Raw genomic sequence first — 14470 nt, forward strand, 5'->3', positions numbered from 1 at the left:
CCTACCAAAACTACAGTTGTACTTCATGTGTTTATGCTGCTTCCATTTTTTAACTTAGCTTGCTGAAATTAAATAAAATCCTAAGTTCAGCTCTTCAGTAACACTAACCACATCCCAAGTGCTCCGTAGCCGTCAGTGGCCAGAGGCTACCGTACTGGACAGCACAGTGCTACATCATCTGAGGCTTCCCCTTCTCAAGACTCATCTCTCCCTCCTCATACCTCATGGTCCAGCTCTGCTGATATTTCATTTCCTAAACCTTATGGCTCCCTCCCACTTCCAGGACACTGAGCATCCTGTTCCTTGTCCTGGCTGCTCCTCCAGTGCCCTCTTCTCACCCTTCGGGTCTCAGATGAGGCATTATTAGGCACTGCTTCTTCCAGGAAGCTTTTCTACACCCCTTTACTGCCCTCATACCCCAAATTGAGTAAGACCCTTCACTGCATTCCGAATTTTTACTACAGTAGAACTTTTCATGCTGCTTTGTAGTTGCTTATCTAATTTTCAATAACTTCCATTATTCTATAATATCTATAAAAGCAGAAATGACACACATCTATCACCTAACCACACAGCAAGTCCTAAAGAAATATTTATTGAGCAAATGGATGAACAAATGAGATAGCACAAAGAACCTACTCCCTCCTTATAAATATTTACCTACTCCAATCCTAACTGGCCAAAAGGCAGTTTACAGAGATTTATGAGGCAAGGGGTTGTGTCATTCGCCAATGCATTGCATCATTGCATCATGTCATCCTCACAACCACCCTGGTTTACAGATGAGGTTCTGAAAGGTTAAGCTGCATGGCCAAGGTTGCTTAAGTGGTGGATGCAGGACTCCAACAGTCTTAGTTCAGAGCCTCCACACTCAATCTCAATGTAGCAGAGGCTTAGAATTCATGACCCAAAGGGCAATACCGATGAATGCACAGAACCCTTGATATTTAAATCAATAAATACAAACTGGGCTGGTACCTGTATCTATGAGCTCATCTTATAAAATGACATCACTAAATTGTGGGAACATGCCTAAAATATACCACACTGACTTACATTAAATTAATTACAAGTATGAAAAGATTGTCACTTTATATATAACCTTTTTGTTGATTTTTATTTTTTACTTTTTTTTTTTTTTGCGGTACGCGGGCCTCTCACTGTTGTGGCCTCTCCCATTGCGGAGCACAGGCTCCGGACGCGCAGGCTCAGCGGTCATGGCTCACGGGCCTAGCCGCTCCACGGCATGTGGGATCTTCCCGGACCAGGGCACGAACCCGTGTCCCCTGCATCGGCAGGCAGACTCTCAACCACTGTGCCACCAGGGAAGCCCTTTTTGTTGATTTTTAAAAGCCGCTACCAAGGGGATAAATAATTTATACTAAAATATTAGAAAAATAAGTAATTATGGACCCACTGTTTTATAATAATGACTGTACCTTTCAAAAACTATAACCTCTCTGCTGTCAATCACTGTTGACCAAGCAAAACCCTATGGATTGTTTACAGCCATCTAGCAGCTGTCTCGGTTTGGCAAGCATTTGTTGGTATTGACTCAGTCAATGTTGGAATGAAAGGGGTGACCCCATCTCTGGAACCCTGACCCCAACTCACTCAATTAAAAGATTCATCAGTAATCACTACTCACACAGACAAGATCAGAAAAAAATGGACCATTCAGCAATGTAAGCTAAAAAAAGAGATGACTCTCGCACTATACTCTTTAATCATGAATTATCTGAAGTTCTACTTATCTATTTAATAATGTTTTTGAAATTAGTCCTCAGGAAAAATGAGTTCAAAACGAAAAAATTTAAAGACTCCAATCAATTTCCTTTCGCCTCACAGTGTTCTTTTGTCAGATAAAGAAAAATCCACAGTAACAAGATGATATTTCATGCATTTACACATTTTCTCCTATAGACATCTACAGCCTTCAGAAAGTATATTATTTGTAGTCATGCCCATCTGACATTTTCCATTTTACTCAAAAGATTTTATGGTTTGGTATTACAGCAATATACAAATTTGACAGCTTGCAATAGGATCTAGTCCCTGTAGCAAATCATTCTGACAGTTAAGTACTATACAGCTACTAATGTACTTTTTTTTTTACACCACACTCACTTAAAAATCTTACAAAGTTGGGGACATGTGTATGTTGAAATCCTGAAGAATGTTCTTAATGATATAATAAATTTTATACTGAGCATATTAAATAATAGGACCCTACACACCACACCACGATTCTGTCATTTGTGGTGTCACTTATTCCCCCTTCAGTAGTTCACTATTACAAGCAAATTTTCCCTCAATTGCATTTAAACAATAAACTTGCTCATCATTGTCAATGTTTATTATTTTCTTAGAATTCCTCTTTGTCTTTAAAAATAACTGAAGACGTGAATAAATCAGTACATGAGCTAATGTGGAACATAATGACTTCCGATTGCCTTTACAATGCTACGTTTTTTTTCTTTTAAAGTGGTGGAGGATAATCAGTATGTCTTTGCATCTCCCAAACTGTGGTAACAGAGGCTCTGTCAAATACAACCATGATTTCCTCTACAAAGAAAGCGAAGCTGCTCTGCAACGTTGCTGTAACTTCAACTAAATAGGACTCAGAGTGATCTTACAGCATGAGAGGCAGACCCCATCTCTATCTCTCAGTAATTCTATTTTTAGTATTCAATGCATCTGATAACATAAGCCAGTTAGCAAGGGGTCAAGTGCCTTCCTTTAAGAAATAGGAAGGCTGAATGTATTTTTTTCCCCTTAATTCAGCTCTTCAGATGGAATACCACAGTGAAACCACTCTATTCTCAGAATTGATGTACCTTTCAAAACTGTAATCTTCGGCTTTCAAGTTCACTATTATTTGCCTTCAGGTACAAATTTTAAGGTGTATAGAGGCTTCTAAGCAGAATAGTTGGTCTCAGCCAGGTACTGAAAGGCTTGTAGCTCAGTCATCATTGCAGTGTAAATTCCTTTTCAAAATAATGTTCTTCTCTCGGAGAACACTTGTGCCTGTGCTTGGTTCACTTGTCAAATACAAATCAGAGGTCATCAAACGCCTGGGGGCAACTTCGGCTATTCCAAAAATCATTTCTCCCCCTATTTTGTTGCAGAAATAGGATTTCAAATGTAAAATCCTAAGAATGTCTGCAGACATAGAAATCAGAGGTACCCTCCATGCCACTGTGAGGAAGGTGTGTGGTCAACGAACACCACCAAGTTCTTTATGCACTGACAGCAAGCAAGATAGACGTCATTTGCTTTGACATGTGCAGTTTAATATGTAAATATTCTCACAACACTTCTATTTGAGAACTTTCTCTCCAAAAGGGAAAACTGTTTAAACTAATGGCTGCATTTTGGGTCTGCTGCATTTTCCAAGATTTCTTATAATCCACAAACTTGCCTTGTTGTTTCATTTCTATAAATTCCATAGATATTTAATTAATTTAATCTTCAAGAAGTGATGAATGTATGTAACAGACATTCACGGCTAAATATCTAACAAATACCAGAATTTCATGCTGATTTACTCCTTTTTCTGGGTTTTTTTTTTTTTAATGTTCTTCTCTTAAATTTTATAATCAGATCTAAAGACTGGTGATCTGCTTCCTGATGATACTGCTGTCTTCTGTGTGATCATATTATAAAAGCATTGTCCTCTCAAAATTCCTGTTTTAATTCTTCCTGAAAGTTTTGCTGTCTTTTTTTCTATTACAAAAAAACTTTTTAAAAGACATTCTAATTTCATGTGTGTTTTATATCTCTCTACTTCCTTTTTTGCTGTTATCATTTTTGCACAATTTTGTTTCTCTTCCAGAGATTCAATTATGACCATGACCAACCAATCATACTGGTAGAGAAAACAAGACAGAAAGAAATAAGAAAAGGAAATGACTGAGTACATTTTAAAATCTATACCGCATGGGGGCAATTTTTTCTTTTTGTCCTCAGGCATACCAATAATCTGTGATTTCAAACGAGCCCCAAGACTGGCTATCCCTGAGCACACCACTCAAGTGCAGAGTAGGAGATGTCCCCGGCATCCTCCTCATTCTTTTTCCTACCAGGTGCCAAAGCTCTGATGTTCTCTGGATGAGCGGAGAAGGTACCAGAGGACACGGGGAAGGGACTGGGGATGACAGGGTTCGCCACAAGTATAATTTTTCGCCAACTGAAAAGTCATTCAGAAGCAAAGAAATTCATTCTAAATGAGTAGGTAAGAAAAATACTAGGTAATCTAGAACCTGCATTAATAATCAGAAGAATGCTTAAACTGACAGAGAAAATGGTTCTCCCTTTTGAACATGGCTTTGGATACATAGCCTATTCAGGTAACTTTCAGCCATTTCCTTCCTGTTAAAGAATGGTTCTGCTTAATAACCTGGTGCTTTTATTTTTTTAAATTAATTCATTTATTTTTTGGCTGTGTTGGGTCTTCATTGCTGTGCGCAGGCTTTCTCTAGTTGCGGCTAGCGGGGGCTACTCTTCATTGCGGTGCACAGGCTTCTCATTGTGGTGGCTTCTCTTGTTGCACAGCAGGGGCTCTAGGCGTGTGGGATTCAGTAGTTGTGGCACACGGGCTCAGTTGTGGCTTGTGGGCTTAGCTGCTCCGCGGCATGTGGGATCTTCCCGGACCAGGGCTTGAACCCATGTCCCCTGCATTGGCAGGTGGATTCTTAACCACTGCGCCACCAAGGAAGTCTACCTGGTGCTTTTAGATAGCAACCTCTAGCGTTTTTAAGATGGAGCAGAAATTACTTTGTTAACCCCTGAGATAATTATTCTACACAAAAGCAAAATATTGTTAAAGAAAGAAAAGAACAAACTAATTGGATAAATACCACTATAGCCAAATATATTTTTGCAGTATTTTGTTTAGTTTAAAAATAATGAATTTTATTAAAGTATTTTAAATTAACAGCCACATAAATAAAATAAAAGACAATGTCTTGAAAATAACTCCAGTGCCATCATTGATGTCCATTTAATTATCTGATGAGTAGAGGCCACACCTATGGTAACAGCAAACAAGGTGGCTGGATGAGATAAAGGTTCTTCACAAAGCACACACTATTTTAGGATCAACATTGAAGAGCACTGAAAGAGTTGTTTTCCATTTGCTGTCTCTTTTTTTCAATGGTCATTATAAGAGGAAAAATCTGCTAAAGCAAACAAATCCTTTCTTACATACACTACAAAAATCTTCCTACACAAATAATTGCACAGAGGAGTATTTCAAAAGCTGCAAGTTGAACCTATGAATAAGTAAGAGGCTAACAACAATATTACCAAAATATTCAAATACCTCTCCATAAACTCCAGTATTCCATATTCTAGAAAGACCGCTAATAATAATAAGCATTTTTATAGACAGCTTTCATACTTCAGAAGACATTTTAAACTCATGTTTGCCATAAGCTGTTCTTTAAGACTCTTGCAGTTACTAGCTTTTACTAATGTTGCTTATTACTTATACAGAAAAACACTAACTTGCCCCAAGGGAAAGCAGCTCTTTTATATGGCTAAATCAAAACCTGAACTAAAAAAACCTGCCCTCTGGAATTCAGCACTTTGAATGCACAGCAGCAAGCAGCACTTTCTGCTCTGCTGTCATCCCTTGGGCTAGAGCAACCCAGTATGCATCACATCTCACACACATACACCCTCGACCATTGGGGCCAGGCTCCGATTAGGCACTTGCTAAAGGAGGTGATTTAAGGGCAACTGGATGAGAAACTGGTACAGCAGCACCACCTGGTGGGCACTGGAGAGAGGCTCAGACTTCCCTTGCTACTGCTTCAGTCAGGTCACTCCAGTTTTCAATCCCCAACTGACCAGAGGTTCCAAGATCAGAACTCTCAGACAACAGGACAAGGGCTGCATGGGTGTTCAGAGGCTCTCCAAATTACTGCTAGGCTCTATGGCCTAATCACATTGTCCCCCGTGATGCAGATAAGGTAACTAATGCCTTGCTTTAAAGCTGCACACACAGAGATGTGCATGAATTTATCACTGTGACCTTTAAAGGGTTTTGCCTTAAAAAAAAAAAAACCCAAAAAAAAACAAGTCATTTGGTATTGTCTGATCAAACCCTCCAGCCACAATAATTTTAAGCCAGAAGCACAAATAATAAGTAACAATTTGATGCCTTTTATTCATTTCATGAATATTTACTCAGTAAGTACATGTGTACACATACACACACATTACAGAACTGTAAATGTTTATGATACTTGATTAGTAATCAAGGTTGTTCAATTTCTATAAAAACAGGTAATGTTAAAATACTAAATCAGAGTATAAAATTAATAACTGTACAGTAGCAAATATACACATAGGTTGCCAAATTTTATTGCTTCATTCACAAATAAGAAATTCAAACAATTTGCCAAAAAAAAAATTCCCTAGGAATGTTTCTAAAAGCAATTAAGAACTTCCATTCTCTCAGTCTCTAACTTACTTCTTTCAACCAAGATATTCTCTTTCTGAAAATGACAAAAATGAACATTTTCTCCTTATGTTTATGTCTTCCCTGTAGAACAGTGGGTTCTCAAATGGGGGTGATTTTACACCCCAAGGGATATCTGGCATTGGCTACTTTTTCCCAGTTTTATTGAGAAATAATTGACATGCATCACTGTATAAGTTTAAGGCATAGAGCACGATGGTTTGATTTACACATACTGTGAAATGATTACCACTGTATGTCCAGCTAACATCCATCTTCTCATATAGATACAACAAAAAGAAATAAAAAAAGAAAAAAGGAAAAAACGTTACCCTTCTGATGAGAACTCATAGGATTTACTCTCTTGGGAACTTTCCTACATATCCCACAGCAGTCTCAGCTATAGTCATGACGCTATCATTACAGCCCTAGTGCTTATCTTATAACTAGAAATTTATACCTTTTGGTATCGCCTGTTTGGTCAGGGATGCTGGAATCTATGATACACATGAGAGTCACCCACAACAAACAATTAACTTGTCTAAAAGGTCAAGAGGGCCAAAGTTGAGAAAGCCCAGTCTAGACTATAAGATGCTAGAAGACAGGAACAATGTCTTACTCAAAAATGTACACTAAGTATTTGGCGGGGTAAGGTAATAACTGTTTGGTGAAATACATTGACACTGACATCTAATTCTTATATTCCCCCCCCCATATCTGTGTAAATAAGAAGGTGGGTGAACAACCTAGCATCCAGAAAAGAGTTGGCTACAGCTCCAGAAAAAAGACTGAAACTGACACTAGGAGACACACACACATCCACTAAACAGACATAGTAAAATAATCCATCTAGACTTAGGTTGGCCTGGATGAAATACCACAAAACTACTGCTCTGACTTCTAGCTGGATGTGCACTTATTAGCTTAATTAAACTTCAAAAGAATGCTGATGTTAGGAACACTTGATTATATGTTCAGGGCAGAGCATCCTATTTCCTAGAAAGGTGCATTCCACCCACCCCACACACAAGTGATCATTTATAAATTCTGTTATTCAAAGCCACCCTGAGTCCGATCACCAAGAGACAGTGAGCAAGGCTGGGGCACAGATGCCATACTACAGGAGATGTAACAGAGTCATGGTGCTTTCCTGAGGATTTCTGGTGAAAAAGTCACCCACGCTTCTTTCTGGCCATTGTCCCCTTTCAAACTATCACAGTATTTTTGAGTGATTTTTTTTTTTACTCTCCCAAAATGAAGTTTCCCCTTGTATTTTCCCACTTAAGATAACCACTTTGAGCATTCTGATAAACATCATTCCAAAAAACTCGCCATGCGTATAAAATTTTATTAAAAACAGAAAAAAAATCTGATCTACAGCCTGCTGTGTTCACTCAAATATGTGTCATGAATATCTGTATGCCAATAAAGAGCTCTCCATTGTCATTTGAAATAGAGTTTAGGTGATCTGAAATTCAGTCAAGACACATTCTTTTAAAGGTGCCAACTGTTTAAGGATGGAAACCCTTCTATAAAGAATATATAACATACACGATCAAGATGGCAACCTTTTACCACTTTCGGATGCAACCATCAGATTTCAGATTTCTGAAATACAGCAAATACAATTTGCTGATTGGCACGGAAATGATCCATGCTGCCCCTCCCTGCTGTTCCCTTAAAACCCCTTTGAGACTGGTGTGAGTGACGGCAGATCACTAAGGAAGCATTCGTGGAGAAGAGAAGCCAGCACATAGGTCCTTAAAGGGAAGCACCAAGAGCAATGACCACTATTCCAAGGGGCATTCAACTGACAACAGAAATCATCTTTCAGAAGAGAGAACCAAAGGTGGTTGTTAAATGTAGTGTTTGAATTTTTGCAAATAAATATTACTTGTAAATCAGAAAAATATTAAAATGTAAGACATTTGTTAGTATTTGTCACACTAAGCATTAAATGTTGGAGGCATGTCATGAACTCAGCATTTTTCTTTATAACCTGCCCTACAGTCCTAATTCTGGCAAATGTTTTTGTTTCTTTTTGGTGGGTTTTTTTTCCCCAATGAAAAATATTTTTATTAGTTTTAATGGAAAAAACTAATGCATTTTGTTCCAATCATAAAGGCCCAAACAATATTCACAGATAGAATATGTATCAATTGAATAATGAAAACAAGTTTATATAAGTAAACAGCAAGAGCTGAAAAGCAGTTTGTGCATAAAATGTAACGTGATATAAGGTTTATTGTGTTCATTCTTTTTTCTTCTTTCTGCACCAATTTTTACACAACTTTTCACCCTTTTGGGTGTTACGGTTTTTGCACTCAGAATGCACTTATAAACAAAGTAACAGCACAGTAAAATGAAAGAAAGGGCAAAATAAAGGCTAAACATGAGATTTCCTGAAAGCAAATAGAAACAGCAGCCTGAAGAGTCATGGAAGATGACTTCTGCCTCTCTCTCATGTCAGTGCTTGTTTTCTTTTTTAAACTGGTGAACAAGATATAAGATTTCAAACTTTGTCCTACGGAAGTCCATGAGCTGAACAACCTTACTCTCTTCTGATAGTCACTGTGAGCTTTAGGGGGCATTTAAATGGCCCAGTCATTTCCATCTCATTCACAAAACTTCCGTTACCACACCCTGAGCATCCTTGATCCCACCACTCATATCTGCCAACAGCAGTCATCAGGCCCATAAAGGGCCACGTATTTTCTAGCTATGTGAAATTCCTGATGGAGCTATAGTGGAAAATAACAGTGTTCACTGAAAGACAGCAGAATAGATTCTAAGTTCCCGAGACAGAAGTCCAGAGACAAAACACCCAGCTCCCCAGTGGGGGAGAGACGACTAATAACAAAGCAAGTAACACTCGGGTAGAGAGTTACAGCTCAGCCTCTGAAATAGTGGAAAGACCCCAAGTTAGACGTAACAAGGACTGAAGAAACTGTAGGGTATTAAGTCCACTTGTAAGACAGGCTTCAGTATTTTAAGGTCAGGCAATTTAACTTTAGGGAAAATTCTCATTAACTGCGAAATATAATAAGGGCTTAAGCTAATGACCTGTTGGCTCACAATTTAACAGAACTCCAAGGTTACATCAATGTTGAGGATGTTAAAGGCCTAAGTTTTCAATGAAAAAAATACTCTCTTAACAAAGAGAAACAATGGAAAATAACCAGCCAGAGAGTTTGGCAAATTAAATGATTTGTCTCTATTCGTGGGAAAATCCCTTGGGAATAATTAAAGTTTTTGCATTTCTCTGCAAGTCTCTTCTTGGTGAAGAGATGACGAAATAGGTTAGATGCGTTTTGCCAAGTCAAGGCCAACCAAAAAGAGGCAAGAGAGAGAAAAACTAAGCAATTCAAATAAGACATAGTTGGATAGCTCGGGTCAGTTCTAACAAACTTCACTGGATAGCCTATAGTTTGAAAATTCACATTAATCCAGGAAGTGCAGTATTCCTTTGCCTCACTGAAAACAGAAGCTGAGGAAAGTTATAGACATACTTAAAATATAACAGGAAAGGAGTGCGTACAGATAAGTAAATTTAGGCTAAAGGGAAAAAAAAGGTAGAATGAAACAACGAAGCTAAGAAAAAAATTACCTTGGAGTGCATGCATAAATAGAAATATTCGGAACTTGAAATTAACACTAATTTATGAGGGGAAAAAAAAAAAGAAGCTTTGCCACTCACCAATTTTAACCTCTGTAAAGGTATTCTGCCTACATCTATCTGTGTCCTTTCTGGAACATTAGTGAATCGGACTTCTGGGACCGCAACAGCGCACATGACATGGGCCCACCTACAGGAAAGGAGACATAAATGTAAACAACCGTTCCCTAAACTTATGTATCCCATACTTCAACCAGAGGATGGCAATTCTCTCGGATGGGAAACACACAGATGAGAAAGCAAGCCCAAAGCCTATATCCATCACAGACTCTTTGAATTTAAAACCTACTGGATGATACCTGGATAGATTCAGTACCACACCTGCCCAACACTGTGACATGAAGAACTAGGTGACAACCAAAGAATCCTATCATTATATTGTTCTACACGTGACCTGCAAAATACTGAAATGTAGGTCTGCTATTTCATTTGATACTGAAATATAGAGGTGTTTAATATACTTAAGCTAATTATAATTAGTATGTGGCAAAAGACTTGTTCAATTAATAAAAGGTATAAACTGGGTATACCACATAATCTTTTTTACATAACACGAGTATCATGAAGCAAACTAGAACTAATAGCAAAAGTTTTCTAACAGAATTAATACTGATTAAGTCTTTAATTAAATTGTTTCTTATTGCAATCCTACTATAAACAAAGGAACCAAGAGATAAGGAAAAATGAAATTTAGCTTGTTCCCTTGTTTCCTACTAAAAACCTAGAATATCTCCCTTCAAATTCTGAATTACTCCAGAAAAATGACAACGTCCTCATTAACACTATTAAGTCTCTCATAAATCTTATGCCTCAAATAAATATAGAGACTCTTGAGGTTTAAAGAGATTTTGAAAGAATTATCAAATTTGTCAACCTATTTTTAAGTCAAAGCATATTATTTCACTCTAAATATAAGACTCCATCCTGCCTTTAAAGACCACAGGGAGAGAGGGTGAGTGTCAACCCCATCAGGGCATTCTTTCGTATCTAAATAAATACTATACTTCTATAGCAAACACTACTTCTTTGTGTCCTGCCCAAAGGAAGGAAGAGAAGTTCTTGTCACCTCTGTCTTTACAGGAGCTGCCTAAGTCATCTCGTAGTCTGCATAACCCGTGTAACATCCTAGAACTAGTCAATGGTTTTTAGCATAGTGCCAATGACATTAACTAAGACTGTGAGAGATGAACATCCAAAATTAAGCAAATATACAGCTTCTTAGACTAAACTTTATCAATGTAGGAATAAGTACCTTCACTCTTCCTTATAAACAATCAGAAACATGCACATGCACATAATTATGCCAACTCCATCATTACATGACAGGACATGACATTACTCCAAGGGTACCAAATCCAGTGCCCATGGGGCCAGGCAAGATGTAACCAAATACACACATACTGGTAAATCATGGTAACCCGAGGAGCGCCTGCCCCATTTAGGCCAGGTTCTCATCCTAGCTTGTTATTGTCATATAGAGATACACAATCATTTATTAAGTAAAGATGAACATCTGGATTTTTATATAAAACCTCTCAACTTTTAAATTTTAAATTAAATTCATAAAGTGGTGTGTCAGTCAAATAAAACATATCTTGGGGCTGGATCTGGCTCTCAAGTACCATAATACAACCTATACCTAAACCTTTTCTACATGTTTCTATTTCCATAGGAACCTATAATTTCCTTTGGCCCCATTTTAAATATTTAAATCGGGTCATAAAAATAAAATTCCCACAAAAATATATTTCAACAACTGCCACAGAAACATGACTTTCTTTTATGTTCACTTATGACTCTCTTCATATTCTCCAACTGTCCCCTTTAAATTGCAAAATCAATCTTTTCTCCCTGTGTTTCTATTTTAGAATACACACTTTCTTGTTAATTTGCTGGTGTTAAAAGTAAATGGTCTTATTCTAATAGTATGATTATAACTGATTTTATTTACCTGAAGATAACAGATTTCACTGTTTTCAGGCATATTCTGTTTTTATTACAATGAAAGCATTCATCATATTAAACACAAGGATTCCAAAGGTACCTAGAGGATATGGGCTCTCTTCAAACTCTGTTAGTGAAAGAGGGGTTATTCCTCATGATGTCAAGGATTCCTCATGATGTCAAAGACACAGAACAGAAGCTGACTTAGAACACCTTTGCCCAGCAGAGGTGAACATGCTGTCAGTAATGGTTTCTGGAGACATGCACAGAATCCCCACCTCAGACCTAAACAGCAAAAGCTGTGGAACAACGTGTACAACAATGAGAGGCAAAGCACACTGTCACTCAGAGGTTCAACAGTCAAGAGAGAGAAGGAAACGATGAAATTCAACACAATTAGCGTACTACTTACTTATTGTTCTTAGTTTCCTTAAGAGCACCCCCTCTCAAATTGCAGAGACAGCACTCCTAGGGCAGAAAAACACCACACAATTATTAGAGCCATGTAATAAAAGTCAGTACTGTTTATCAAAATATCCCCATAAATGCTAATTTTTTATTTTAAAATTAAAATTATCAGGAACTTCATGAAGGACTATCTCTAAACAGTTCAAGAAGGGAGAGGAAAAGAGAGGTAGGAAAGTGAGGGGACACCCAAAAGTGTTCTCAGTGTATGTATCTCCTAGGGGAAACCATCATTATCCTAGTATCATGTTCAATTGCCATCGCTGGGGGAAAGCTGTGACACAGAGAAACTGGTAGGTGGAGAGATAGGTACCAAAATTCTAGAACAGAGAAATACACATACAAGTCGGTTCCCTTGAGTTCTGGGAATCCACTCCCGTATACAGGATGGCTAGAAAATGGTATTGGCAGGCTTCATCCTGATACGTGGATAAGAAGGAAGCTCTTTTTAAAAGACACTCTTCAAAAAACTATCTCTTGGGTCTCTCTATGGGCAAATAGTGTTGGAAAAATTGCTCTGATAAATCCAGGCTTTCCAGCCCCAGAAAACAGTGCCATAAAATGTTTTCCTTTATCTTCCCCACATAAGTTTATATTTTTGGCACTTCTATGTGTCTTAGATTGGCACAGACTTTTCATTCCAAGATGACTCCCTTTACTACAAACATACCTTATCATTTCTCATTACAATTTTATGAAAAAGTCCACGAGAAAACAGAGCCAGAAAGTAATGCAATGCCTTTTGTTGACCTAGAATTTTTAATTAAATACCTAAGTAAATTTTTTATTTTCAACCTCAAGCTTGTCCTCCCAATTTACTGCACTAATAGTCTGGGGTTTCTTTTCAATAGTTACAGGTTATTTTGTGGGGGTTTTTTTTCTTCCAAGCTGTCTATATAAAATTTCTTTATCTGTTCTTTAAGGTGATCTCCCTTAACTGATTTTGACAGCTTTGCTCAGCCTTACAGGGAATCCCTCTAACTTACCTACTATTAATAATGGGGTGTCATACTCCACAGCTTTTCTTTTTCTGAGAACAACACCAAAACCACTGAGGAGGATCAACATAGCTGTAGAACTCTTAATAGGCAGCAAAAAAGGCAAAAAGACTAGAAATGTTCAATGGTTTTACTTGTCTGGAAAGTCTCTGCACATCTATTTGAAATTTCCCTGGTGGTGATTATTAAAGGTTCAGAGTAGCAAAAGCTGCCCTGTGTATATCCATTTGAATCCATGATAAACCCAGCTCAAGAAGATAATTTGATGGAGAACATTCTCTATTGCAAAGCCATATTCCAGCGGCCTTTGAAAGAACTGGTTTTGATGAAACACACAATGAAAGGAAAATTTCACAATCCAAATACTGAAAATGAGAAATCCAATAATTCACATTATTCAATAATATCCAAATTATTCAATAACAATTTCATAAAATGTTACTGATTTTATTTTTTTCAGTAATTTAACACACTTGCTACAGAGAGAGGATGAAAATGAAAACAAAACAGAGGTCAAATGTTTTCATTGAAACTAACATAAAAAGATGTTAATACGGAAGTGGGAACGCAAGAAAGGAGAGCTGTGGACCGTGAGAAGCGCAGACACTGAGAGAATTAGATGTCTGATTAATGAAACTAGTAGTGAGAAGAAGCCTAAAGGGACGAGTTAGCGGAATGAAATATAGCAAAGCAGCATGGAAGCTGCTTCCATGCACCTGATTAGGATCATGAACAGGTACACGTGCTGCAGAGCCAAATATAACAGAAGGAAACAGCCTCTAAAGTGGAATCTGTAGACTCAAGGTGTTAAGTGGAGTTGAGAAGACTCCTGCCTGCCACAACATGAAACTTGTTCTTTCTAGGGTCACAAGCGACCTCCATGTCACCAAATGTAATGGATATTTCAAGTCCTCGGTTCGC

General features: G+C 37.8%; 1 protein-coding gene across 4 annotated transcripts in view; it reads right to left on the reverse strand.

Moving 5' to 3' along the window:
* KDM4C (lysine demethylase 4C) overlaps nucleotides 1-14470 on the reverse strand; it is a 400055-nt gene that overhangs the window by 122715 nt on the left and 262870 nt on the right. For all 4 annotated transcript variants that reach the window (XM_029201477.1, XM_029201479.1, XM_029201480.1 and 1 more), the window contains 2 exons: nucleotides 12499-12554; nucleotides 10164-10272 (listed from right to left, as the gene is read on the reverse strand). In XM_029201477.1, coding sequence (XP_029057310.1) covers nucleotides 10164-10272; nucleotides 12499-12554 — 165 coding nt within the window. The remainder of the gene's footprint in view (nucleotides 1-10163; nucleotides 10273-12498; nucleotides 12555-14470) is intronic.

Source organism: Monodon monoceros, unplaced genomic scaffold (genome assembly GCF_005190385.1).
Source record: "Monodon monoceros isolate NGI ecotype Baffin Bay Population unplaced genomic scaffold, NGI_Narwhal_1 Super_Scaffold_5, whole genome shotgun sequence".
Classification (NCBI taxonomy): domain Eukaryota; kingdom Metazoa; phylum Chordata; class Mammalia; order Artiodactyla; family Monodontidae; genus Monodon; species Monodon monoceros.